We start from the raw sequence: 13,643 nt of genomic DNA, 5'->3' as shown, positions 1-13,643 counted from the left end.
ACCCAATAAAACAATGAAAAAACTGAATTAAAAAACATAAGTTGTGGTACTTCACATGATAGAAAATACAGGAAAAATAAGAAAAACCATAAGCAAAACTGGGAAAGCTGATTCAACTTACAGACAGAAATATATTAGGTTCCCACAAATCTTAAAAGTATAACCTATACTATATGCTTGCAAGAAAAAGTACAACATAATTATGCTTCCTCCTCACCTTCACGGCTCCTGGCCATTATTATTAGTTGGCAGATTACATTAACCATTTCTTGAAGCAGGGCAGGGCATTTTTTCAGCATAAATTGCTGATCTGCAAAACAATAAAACACCTGAAACAAATCATTCTTCTTTTATACTAAAACATTTTTATTACTTGTAGTCCAAGACTAAAGCTAAATTTAAGTTGTCAAACAAATTTTTCATATGACCTCAGAATTTTACAGGCTGAACACAACTGTTTCTCCTCGGCAGCACCAAGTCAAAAAATCAGTCAGAAAATCCTAGCTCAGATTAGATGTTTTAAAGGCAAACTTTTAATATTATGGTTTTTGGCTTTATAAATTACTCCCTACCTTTTTTTCTGGTAACAGTCTTAAACTTAATCATAACCTCGCTAACTGAAGAACTTCGAAATTTTTTTTCTTGTGCATCTAAGTTTCTATAATTAAGGATAAGTCTAAAGACTAAGACTGAGAATGAATGTCAACTAAATGGAGAGAGAGGATAGGAGGAGGGGAGAGAGATTCTTTCACTTATACTGCAATAATAGTTAACCACTGAGATCATTCAGTGGAGTTGATAATCTAAAATAAATTTGTTTCCTGTTCCTTACATAATTGGTAAAAATGGAGATGGCTTCATATCTGTACAGAATATTAGAAACAGAATTACCAGCTACTTTGCAACTTCAATAAACAATGCCTAAATAGTGTACCTTAATTCCATCATATGTAGCCTATGGTACTATCATTAATCACTGAGCATCAACTGACCTTGTTTTCAAAGGCATTTGATTGCATTATTGGCTTAAAGCAGGGGGAGGGTGGGTTGGTTCATTCAGAAAGAAAATTTATTCCTTAAGGATAATAACTCTTAAAACTTTCAATTGAAATAATGCAAGTGAAAAAAGAGGACACTCAAATTCACAACATTCCTGGAGACATCACAGTCCTAATTTATTGCTTTTTTTTTTTTAGGTAGAATAGATGGCTTCAAGTACTGATGAAGCTTTAAGTAAAGATTAAATAGACATTTCACTGGTTAACTACTGCTGGGGTATGGGGAGAAGGCAATGGCACCCCACTCCAGTACTCTTGCCTGGAAAATCCCATGGAGCCTGGTAGGGTGCAGTCCATGGGGTTGCTAAAAATCAGACACGACTGAGCGACTTCACTTTCCCTTTTCACTTTCACGCACTGGAGAAAGAAACGGCACCCCACTCCAGTGCTCTTGCCTGGAGAATCCCAGGGACGGGGGAGCCTGGTGGGCCGCCGTCTATGCGGTCGCACAGAGGCGGACACGACTGAAGCGACTCAGCAGCAGCTGGAGTATGGTGGAGGTACTAGTGGTGCTGACTGAGATATCTGTTGTGAAATCCATTTTTTCTCCCCGCAAAAAGCTTCAAAATTCTTTTTTTAAAAAAAGTCATCACGAATTATTGAATAATCTGAAATTAACTAGACATTTTTCATAGAGTATTCTCTTACCTTGAAATACAACATTTTAACATTTGCCAAATCATTTGACTAAGACCTTCAAAGTATTTGTGAAAGTAATTATGTATGTAGCATATAGATTTGTTTTTAAAAGGTCCTTGAGTAATTATCTGATTGAGCAAAAAAGAACAGTGACAAAAACACTGTACCATGAGGCCTAATTAAATCTACTGCTTTTGTACCACTAAAACTCTACAGACAGTAGAATCAAAATACCTTCTTCAAGGGTCTCAGGAATTTTCATTCTAGCAAGATGAGATAGTAAAAGAACTCTGGCCTTCAGGCTATAAGGACAAGTAAGTGGAGGCTCATTCTTCTTTAAATTAATGCTGCCAATTTCTCTGATGAGCTAGGGAAAATAAAATAATTATTTAAAAAAATGTATACTTAATAAAGCATAAACTTTAATATTTAAATGTTTATCAAAGAATTTGGGAGACAGGCCTAACCTGAGGTATTAAAATATTATCTGTTGGTCTGCTTGTGGCATCTTTATTATACTGAGGATCAAATTCAGAGGCTCCAGCCAAAACCATGATAAGACCTAAAAAAAACAAAAGAAATATGAAGAAAAATAAATTTACTAACCCTTAATCACCCTCCCCAAATGATACCAGATTAATGCTAGAGGGAGGTAGTTTTCTAGTCACACACAATGCTAAAATCAATATTAACAGGTAAAAATTTCTCTCGCAACAAAAGAAACATCTCATTTTTAAAAAGTGTTTGTAATATTACCTATCACAAGTAAATAGAAATACACGTCAAATTAAGGGCCCAGAAGCAACTAGGTGCATTAAAACCACTACAAATAGCATCGGTTTCTAGATGTAACCATGTGTTCCACATAAAATTTCTTTTTTAAAAAGAATCAATTTTTATTGGAGGACAGCTGCTTTACAATGCTGTGTTAGTTTCTATTGTTTAGCAAAGTGAATTAGCTATACATACACGTATATTCCCTCTGCTTTGGACTTCCTTCCCATTGAGGTCACCACAGAACACTGAGTAGGGTTCCCTGAGCTACAGAGCAACAGCAAGTATTCTATGTGACATTACTAACTGCTTTGTGGAAAAAGGGGGTTAAAAAGGGTTTCAGGTTTCTTCACTTCATGACTCCTCAATGCCGTGAGTAATCTAAAATGTACTGTAATTTACAAAAATTTTTATTATGGAATCATGGAGGGCTTTGTGGGAACAGTGTTCCTTGAAATACACATGATTTGAAGTCACATATATTAGTGTTACTTTTCTTAGTCTATACAAGCTCTTTAATGACTGGCACTAGAGTTATCAATCTTCACCTTATGGCAGAAAATTCATGCAATGTTCTCACAAAAATCAGGACAGTATACAAGTTAAGTGCATAAACCCTGAAGCTTTCAAGCCCTAGCTGAATGACCTAAGACAATATTTTTCACTTCTCTATGGGCCTCAATTTCTTCATATGTGCCTGATACACATAAGCATAGTAATGTGTGTGAGCTCTTACTATTACTACCCTCAAATGTTTGAATGAAAACAACAGTTCCTAAGACAGCATATAAATGGTGCCAGTCCTAAAACCAATGATAACTAACCAAACAAAATTAAATAAAGCTAAACAAAGCTTTTCTGGAAGAATTGTGTAAGGCTAAGTACCACCCTCAGAAATGAAATAGAACTCAAGATCACTGATCCAAAAAACATATTAAAACTGGTTACAAACATGAAATATTTTCAAAAGGGAGAATGTTTATAAATTAATATTTCAATCCAGCACAAAGAAGAGTGTACATGTGCACAAGGGAGGGTAACATTCACTCATTCCTCAGAAATAAAAGACCTGCTCATTCTTCAGAAATATAAAATCAGCTCACACAGTCATATAATACTGGGATTATAAAATAAATCTCTTTCTCATTACCAAGAAAGTTAATAAAATTGGCAAACACAAAAATATGACAAAGTCCACTGAGGTTTTGGAAAAAAAATGCATCCACGCATGAAGCACAATTTTAAACTTATGTCCTTTTTTTTTTAATGTGTAAGATTTCAACAGAGCAGTGATTCTGAAAAGCAATATAAAGTATTCCAGGGATAAAATTTACAATCCTAGCTTTATGGAATCAAAGAAAGTATTCAGGATGTTACTTTTTATGTCATAATAAATTCTGAAATAAGCCTCTGGGAACGAAATATTTTGGCAAATTTCTTTAAACACTCCTAAAACCTCGACTTATTTTACACCATTAGCATGGTATAATGTACTGGCTTGGGAACCACACTGACTGCGTTCTATCCTAGCTGTCACTTACTGTGTATCCTTGAGCTCAGTTTCTTCATCTATAAAATGTGCTTAAAAACAGCACTTATTTACGGGAGCATACAAAGATTAAATGAGTTAATACATGATAGTGCCTCACAATACTTGGCAACAATAAATACTCAAGAAATGTTAGCTGGAATTATTACAAAATTAGTCCACACGGAGCTTTACCATAAAATCTCTGAAGGGAAAATATATACATATACATATAGCTGAGTGAATGAGAATAACAGAACTACAGACCAAGAAATATGACAAAGGGTATTAGCATCTTCCTCCAGCTTTAGCTATAATGAACTGAATATCCCTAAACTATAAAATGGAATTTCTCCAACTGAATATATATACCAATTCCACATAAATGACTCAGAAAATAATTTACTATCACAGTTACTTAAATTTACTTACGTTTCATATCCATATTTCGAGTTTTATAAACAAAGTAGGTATAAATCTGTGTTGTGCGTATTAGAATCTGGTCTCCACTATAGCGTATTGAGCGATACCACCAAGAGCCCTAAGACACAAAATTAAACAAGAAAAAAAGCATGAAAACCACAATAAATGTTCATTTTGATGCAGAATGTTTATGGTCAAATTTTCTAAATGTTCATAAACCAATAAAAATTTGCTCTTTAGAACAAATACCTTTACTATATATTTCAAGTGATTTATACGGCAAGTATTTATGCTGCATGATGCCTAAATACCAGCCTATCTCATTACATATATATGATTAAAAGATTTAAGTTTCAACTAGAAATTGTTTACAGACAAAACAGGAATGAAACAACCCATTGCTATAAACAACAAGCTGGTTTCTGACACATGGCATGTCTTCAACAAATGTTTGACAAGTAAGTGTAAGAGCAATTTTACAGTTGATATACTACTTTCATTCACATTATTCCATACAATTGGATTCTAACACAACAATCCTATGAAGAAAGCAAGACAGGTTAATTATTAGCCTCACTACAGGACTAATAGGAACCCTAAGATCAGTAAGAACACCACCAGTCATGAAGGTAATAAACAATAAAATCATAAACATTATGGTATCTCTATATTTGAGGTCGCAAAGAGTCAGACACGACTGAGTGACTGAACTGACTGAACTGATGCAACTGTTTTTAAAAATGAGGTTGTTCTACATGTACTCCTGCATGAAGCAAAGAAGTCACAGGACAATATATATAGTAAGACCACATTTTTTAAAATGTGTATATACATTTAATGCATAGAAAAAGATCTGAAAAGGAAATCAACAAACTTAGCAGTGATTATCTCCAACAGAGAAATGGAGTTGGGGGAGGTGGTAATGGAAGACTTTCATTTTAAATTCTAAATATATCTGTATTATCTCATCTGTGTATAACTTTTGAATCATAAGGAGACACATTTTAACATACTAAAGTGATGTCACCTTTAGAAGACCTTAAAGGATAGTTGAATATAAAATTCTTAAAACTCAAGGATTAATGGATTATGGATTATATTCTAACACAAATTACGATCTTATAAGGAGACCCCAAACCATGCCACCCATTCTGTTCCCTAAAAAATGTTAATAAAAAGAGCTGGAACTTACCACAACAACTGGAAGGATAACCATGAATGCCAAGCCATATACAAGTAAAACCTTGAATTGAAAAGGAGGAAAAAAAAGATCATTCCTTCATGAGGTAAATTACAACATCCATGAACACTTACTTTGAGGCTTACATGGAGGAGGCACTATTAAAAGCACATCTTATGTATTTCATTGAATTCTTACTTTCAAACTCTGTGAGGAAGGTACCATTATTATTTTCTTTTTGCAGATAGGGAATCTGCAGCATATACAGTCATCCCTCGGTATCTGAGAGGAACTGGTTTCAAAACCCCCAAGGATACCAAAATTCAGGGATGCTCAAGTCCTTTATATAAATTGGTGGTAACAGAGTATCCAGGGATGTGAAACATGCTGATAGGGAGAGCCAACCTCAGTTGACCTTGAGCAATGTTGGGGCTCGGGGACCAACCTCCTTGCAGTGGAAAATCCACATATAACTTTAGAGCTGGCCTTCCATATTGTGGCTCTGCATCCATGGATTCAACCATGGATTGTGGAATACTGTAGTCTGTATTTATTGGGGAAAAAAATCATATATAAGTGGACCTACACAGTTCAAGCCCCTGTTGTTCAAGGGTCATCCACATCTTTGCAAGTAGTTAGTGTCTTGGAAATAAATGATAAAACCTGGCTTCTTTGCCTCAATATCAAACAGAACATATAATGTTGTTTCCAAGTAATTTCTATTGGTCTGATTTTTGTCCTACTACTCAATCCTAAATCTGGTAGCTAACAAACTTTCTCTTCTCTAGTATTCCCTCAACATGCTTATATACAGCAACTATATACCCTGGAAGAAAACATGTAAATAAATAGCCATAAAATGACACTAAATAGTCATTTTCAAAACAAATGACAGACTGTAAGGATTGGAACAACTATTACAAATGACAGACTGGGTTTTATTGCTTCAAAGATAGCTCCTAGATAATTATTTTCAAGAAAGGAGAAGTAGGGAATTCCTAAACAACAGGTTAAGATAATTTCTGACGTTTTAAGAATTACAGCCTCTCATCGCTGGTTGAAGTCTGATCATCCTGCTGCCCCTTAAAGTAGCACATAGAATATATACCATTATGTTAGGACACATTAATAATTTAGCTTGGATAAATGTGGAATACAGGATAATTTAAATTTTGAGTACTAATTAGCGATAACTGTCTACACCATAAGAAAAGTAGTTCCCTAAACCAATGGTAAGACCCAATCTGAAACTACCTCCAAAAGAAATCACCACAATTTGAAGGTTCTAAAACTACACTAGAGTACATTTCCCCAAATTCCCCAATGTAATAATAAGAACCAATTCTTTTCTCCATTACGTAAAGTTTCCATCATACACAGTTAAACTAGAAACAGTATACTGGGATTTTCTTTGTAATGCTTTCTTTATATTACCAAGATATATCCAACACATTAACATGTGTCTTATTAAGTGTACTCACCAATATTGAATTTTTCTGGTCAACGATCCAAGCTGGGAGGGCAATTCCAAAGCTTGTGGCTAAAACAGGAAGAATACTTTTGAAGAGTCTGCACTTCAGTTTCATTTATTTATATCCCTAAATTCTACCTCCTGTCACCTCCAAAAAACTTTAAGATTATCTTATTATGTGTGTCTCATACACAAAAGTTGATGTGAAATGGTTTATATCTGAAACTGTAAATTTTTCCAGAAGAAAAAAAAAATCTAAGTACATGAAATCCTTCTTCTCAGAACACTTAAATCCATTTACATGTCCTGAATTTATGTAAACACTATTAATATATGGCAAAATGTTTAGTCAGTAAAGAAAAAACAGATATTTCATCCTATTTTTATCAACTGCTAACTGTAAATGATGAATAATGACAGTGACTACTCTTCTCATCAAATCAAAGATCTATCTTTACAACTAATCTCTAGAAAAATTAAGTAAAGGAAACTCAATTTACGTATCTATTTAACTCTGTGTGGTTATAATTTTTCTATTCACAAACTAAGAAAATCAAAACATTCTTTTAAATCTAACATTTTCATAATATACGCAATACCTTAACCCCAGGATTTTTTAAATAATCATTTACCACACCTTGAGGCCCATCTGGATTTCCAAACTCTTCCCAATTTTTGCGGGATTCTTCATCAGTTAAACTAGCATAAAAAGAACAAAGGTGCAAAATTAGAAAACCACGTCTGAAAAATAAGCACTCAACTACACAAACTCCATTAACCAATCAACTCAGTTCTTAAAAGAAAGAATTTTAGAGAATCAAGAAAAACCCTCTGAAACCTGAAAAAAAAATAGGGACAGGTAAGGAAGGAATTCAGCATTAACAGTCAGTTCAGTTCAGTCGCTCAGTCGTGTCTGACTCTTTGTGACCCCATGAATTGCAGCATGCCAGGCCTCCCTGTCCATCACCAACTCCCGGAGTTTACTCAAACTCATGCCCATCAAGTCAGTGATGCCATCCAGCCATCTCATCCTCTGTCATCCCCTTCTCCTCCTGCCCCCAATCCCTCCCAGCATCAGGGTCTTTTCCAACGAGTCAACTCTTCTCATGAGGTGGCCAAAGTATGGGAGTTTCAGCTTCAGCATCAGTCCTTCCAATGAACACCCAGGACTTATCTCTTTTAGGATGGACTGCTTGGATCTCCTTGCAGTCCAAGGGACTCTCAAGAGTCTTCTCCAACACCATAGTTCAAAAGCATCAATTTTTCGGCACTCAGCTTTCCGCACAGTCCAACTCTCACATCCATACATGACCACTGGAAAAACCATAGCCTTGACCAGATGGACCTTTGTTGGCAAAGTAATGTCTCTGCTTTTTAATATGCTATCTAGGTTGGTCATAACTTTCCTTCCAAGGAGTAAGCGTCTTTTAATTTCACTGCAGTTGGTGATTTTGGAGCCCAAAAAAATAAAGTCTGACACTGTTTCCACTGTCTCCCCATCTATTTCCCATGAAGTGATGGGACCAGATGCCATGATCTTAGTTTTCTGAATGTTAAGCTTGAAGCCAACTTTTTCACTCTCCTCTTTCACTTTCATCAAGAGGCTTTTTAGTTCCTCTTCACTTTCTGCCATAAGGGTGGTGTCATCTGCATATCTGAGGTTATTGATATTTCTCCCAGCCATCTTGATTCCAGCTTGTGCTTCATCTAGCCCAGCGTTCCTCATGATGTACTCTGCATATAAGTTAAATAAGCAGGGGGACAACATACAGTCTTGACGTACTCCTTTCCCAATTTGGAACCCGTCTGTTGTTCCATGTCCAGTTCTAACTGTTGCTTCCTGACCTGCATACAGGTTTCTCAAGAGGCAGGTCAGGTGGTCTGGTATTCCCATCTCCTTCAGAATTTTCCACAGTTTATTGTGATCCACACAGTCAAAGGCTTTGGCGTAGTCAATAAAGCATTAACAAACAATGCTAATTAATGAGCCCGGATACAAATTCTTAGTTGGCCCAAGAGTTCTCAAGTTTAGCCAGTTCAAGACAGAAAATCAAACTTTAAAGGCTATTACATTTTCTAAGGAGGCAGGGGGAATTAGAGGTGACTTTTTAAAATCTTATACACTCATTTATTTCCCAAAGTTTTTTCAATGAGCATGCTTTTATTTTAATAATGACATACACCTATATTTTAAATGTAAACTTAATACACGATTAATAATAATCCCTCCAAAACTTGCACCACAGTCTCAAAGAAAAAAATAAACACCACCTATAAAATTCCACTGCTGTGGTAAAGGTCATTTGCACTGTACTGAGATCACAATTTTCTCCTAAGCCAACTTCCAGGAAGACTAGGCAAATACCTGCTAAAGCAACAGCTTCCTAACTCAGGCAATATGAGAGACAGCGACTCTTTTTTTTAATACGTAAACATAAATATAACCCATGGCCTGGGCAATGGCTCAAGGCCCAGGGTAAGAGTAGCTTTATTCCAAGTCCTGGCTAGACGTTTAAAAAAAAAAAAAACGTTAAGAGAACTCTTTCCTTCATAAACTTTACAGTGTTGTTAAGGAGACAAGGCAGTCACAAACATACAAAAATGACCAATAACATAATAAGGAAGACATTCTTGCAGACCTACTGGCAAAAGATTATGTTTATGTTCAAACCTAACTTTAGCCAAAGATGGAGAAGCTCTATATGGTGAGCTGACTGTGGCTCAGATCATGAACTCCTTATTGCAAAATTCAGACTTAAATTGAAGAATGTAGGGAAAACCACTAGACCATTCAGGTATGACCTAAATCAAATCACTTACAATTATACAGTGGAAGTGACAAATAAGACTCAAGGGATTAGATCTGATGGACAGAGTGCCTGAAGAACTATGAACAGAGGCATGACATTGTCCAGGAGGCAGTGATCAAGACCATCCCCAAGAAAAAGAAATGCAAAAATGTAAAAGGGCTGTCTGAGGAGGTCTTGCAAATAGCTGAAAAAAGAAGAGAAGCTAAAGGCAAAGGAGAAAAGGAAAGATATACCCATTTGAATGTCTAGTCAAAGCTACGATGTTTCTAGTAGCCGCGTACAGATGTGAGAGTTGGACTATAAAGTAAGCTGAGCACCGAAGAATTGATGCTTTTAAACTGTGGTGTTGGAGAAGACTCTTGAGAGCCCCTCGGACTTCAAGGAGACGCAGCCAGTCAATCCTAAAGGGAATCAGTCCTGAATATTCACTGGAAGGACTGAAGCTGAAACTCCGATACTTTGGCCACCTGAAGCGAAGAACCAACTCATTGGAAAACACCCTGATGCTGGGACAGACTGAAGGCGGGAAGAGAAGAGGACGACAGAAGATTAGATGGTTGGATGGCATCACCAACGTGATGGACATGAGTTTGCGTAGGTTCTGGGAGTTGGTGATGGACAGGGAACCTGACATGCTGCAGTCCATGGGGCTGCAGGGAGTCAGACACAACTGAGTGACTGAACTGAATTTTAGCCATATTTTTATTTCCCAGAACATATGTACCTAAGATACAATATATTTTCTATTCAGTAAAGCTCCAAGTTGAGAGAAAGAATGCAAAAGTCCTTAATAAAATTGCAAAATTTTTCAATGATTTGAAATATTTTTACACTTATCAATTTGGTCACTTACAAAAACAAAGCACCTTGACATCTTTAGTCCTTATTCAACTGTAACTTCACTTATATTATTTGACCTAAGGCTACAGTAAAACACAAGAGCCAAGGAAAGGCACTGTTAGACTGCAAGTTAATAAGGAGTGGTGCTAAGATTCTTTTCTGCTAAGGGAGGGATATTTCTCAACAACTTTTGCCATGGTTTCACTGCATAACTGTCCACCTCACCAAGAGCTTTAGCTATTGTTTCTTTGAACTTTCTGTCTCCTAATGAGATTCTTTTCCCCAAAATAATTATCTCTGTCCCTTTCTGCCTTTCTAATGATGGCAGCAACATAAACTGTTCTGTTCTCTATTCAATGCCCTCAGATTTGCAAAATAAAGCACAGCTCACATCAAAGAAGCATTTGATTTTTCAACCTGCACACACATCTGATTAAAACTTCATTAACTCATTCATTAAACCAATCTGTGTACAACTGTTGTGTAACCATTCTGTATAGTCAAAGGAATTACCAACTTTTTTAAAAGTCAGTTTAAGAAAGCAACTGATTTTTTGCTACTTATTAGTGCTTCAGTATAATACCATTTCTAAGACTTAAAGAACTTAGAAGCTGTGTGATTTCAGTATAATTTATATATAATAACCTCACACAACACCACTGGTACTAAAGTAATTTTTTTTTAATTCAAGGAGTGTGAAGATTCCTAAACATGATTATATCCCTTTACTTTGAGGGTGGGAGGTTATATCATAAACCCCATTAGGAATCTAAATCTAATGAAATCTATGCCCCTCTTGTCCTGGGAAAAAAATGCACATTTACCAATACACATAAATTCTGTATACCATTTCAGGGACCTCAGATTATAAATCCAAATGCCTTCACTAAATGATATATGAGCAGCCTGAGTTGGCTATACACAGCTAAATTATGTATTCATACGTAAGAATACATGCAAACATAGGTTATAAAAGTTAAAATAGTTTTAAATATGTTAATTCATGCTGCCCATGTGTTATAAAATAGTTTAAACACAGGTTCTACACCCAAAAGCAAAATCCCAACTGTATCCGGAAAAATGAATCAGAGAATTCATAAGTTGGTCTAACTCCTCAAAAATAACCATACCTCCTTTCCTTTAAGTAACAATCTGGTCTGAAGAAATAGCAATGACCCACTTATTTATTATCATGAGCAAATAAGGGAAGAGAAACTAGCTTAAATAACCAAGGCAAATTCTCAAAAACTTTGTAGATCAAAGTCTATAACTACATTTCCCAAGTTGCTTGAAATGCATATCTTAGGCTACTAGAGTTATACATAAGACAGCAGTTTCAATTCAATCACTCAAACCTATCACATACATATTCAGTAAATGTACCCTTTTAAGTTATCTAGTTATATTTGTACAAGTTAAAGTAACTCAAGAGTTCTGGGTCCCAGAATCATTTTACTTCTTCATCTGCCTGATAGACCATCAACTATTTTAGACCTTTTACATACAAAACACTCTACATCATGATCATGCAACCGAGTTAAAACCAAAGGCCATATGTTATTCTTCAGTACTTTTTAGAATAGTGACCATTACAAAGTCAGATTTCCAATAACCTGAGAACAAAATCATGACCTTGAAAATGCTACAATACCTGAAAACTAAGTGTGGGGGGGGGGGGGGGCCGGGGGGAGGAATAACTGCACCAAAAAACACCATAAGTAAAACTACTCATTAATCTTGGCTGACTTCCTCTGGAAATCTTCAGTTCTTAAATAACCTGAAGACAGCAATTAAGGCACTTCAATACTTGTGCAACAAGGGTCAATGCGTGAAGGAGACACTGAAAAAAGGGGGAAAGAACACACCAACTGAAAGACAGCAATCTGGAGAACATCTGCTGCGTAGAAAAGAAAATGCAGAGCACACATCAGAAGCTGCTGCAAGTGCTGCTTTATTACAGAATCATATTCACCCAGAAAACAAGCAATCCCCGAAGGATGGGGACAGGGGAGGAGGGTGTAGGCAGAAAGGAGACATGGTCAATATACTTCTATTAGGCACAAAAATGCGTAAGACAGTATTTCCCAAACTTTTGTCACTCATACTCCACTTTCACAGTCTGCTATTATATCTGCATGTTCTATTACTTATATTTTTTAAGTTAGTTTACAAAATTGTACATCACTGAGTTTTCCTCAAAAAACAGATAACATCTTGTCTGTATTTTACTCTTTAATTCAACATATGGGTTGGGTGAGATATACCTATCTTGATTCCTGAAGAATCCAGCTACCTTTTTATCTCTTGCAATATTAACACTCAAGAAGTAACTAAATTTTATATCCTCTATCCTGTTTTCCAAAAATTAAACTCATCTTTAAATAGTTTAAATGAAACAAGCTATAATGCTTATATGCTTGTCTCATTTAAAAGAACTAGATCTAGCCTAATAAAAAGCCTAGAAATGAAAGCAAGGTGTTAGTATATCCTCTTCTAATCAGTATGCTTTGAAAACAGCTCAATTAACATATCACTTATTACTTAATCAACTCACATGGCAAAAGCACTACTGTAAGTTACTTAAAATCAAGGTTTAGCTAAATTACCACTCCAGGGTTATCAGGAAGTTCCACAGAAGACTCAACATATAAGGTCAACACTTGAAAAAAGTATATGACAATTATTTTACTGATCACTGTTTTATTCCAATAGAAACCTTAAAAATGTATAACGAGTCCTAAAATACTTACGCTGCATAAGCTTTTGCTATTCTCATGAACATAACTTCATCACCTCCTTTATCTGGATGATATTTAAGAGATAGCAAACGATACTGTTTCTTAATCTCTGCTACAGTTGCCCCCTAAAAGAAAAGGCTTTCTTTTAGTAAAAATAAGCAGACTACTGTAAAACATAATCC

General features: G+C 35.7%; 1 protein-coding gene across 1 annotated transcript in view; it reads right to left on the bottom strand.

Annotated features, from left to right (window-relative positions):
• SEC63 (SEC63 homolog, protein translocation regulator) overlaps window positions 1-13,643 on the bottom strand; it is a 72,536-nt gene that overhangs the window by 27,227 nt on the left and 31,666 nt on the right. Inside the window, exons 4-11 of the mRNA XM_043889884.1 lie at window positions 13,474-13,586; window positions 7,711-7,772; window positions 7,084-7,142; window positions 5,615-5,665; window positions 4,432-4,540; window positions 2,165-2,259; window positions 1,932-2,064; window positions 218-310 (exon numbers count right to left, since the gene is read on the bottom strand). Coding sequence (XP_043745819.1) covers window positions 218-310; window positions 1,932-2,064; window positions 2,165-2,259; window positions 4,432-4,540; window positions 5,615-5,665; window positions 7,084-7,142; window positions 7,711-7,772; window positions 13,474-13,586 — 715 coding nt within the window. The remainder of the gene's footprint in view (window positions 1-217; window positions 311-1,931; window positions 2,065-2,164; window positions 2,260-4,431; window positions 4,541-5,614; window positions 5,666-7,083; window positions 7,143-7,710; window positions 7,773-13,473; window positions 13,587-13,643) is intronic.

Source organism: Cervus elaphus, chromosome 28 (genome assembly GCF_910594005.1).
Source record: "Cervus elaphus chromosome 28, mCerEla1.1, whole genome shotgun sequence".
Classification (NCBI taxonomy): domain Eukaryota; kingdom Metazoa; phylum Chordata; class Mammalia; order Artiodactyla; family Cervidae; genus Cervus; species Cervus elaphus.
This window is presented reverse-complemented; position numbering and strand designations above follow the sequence as displayed.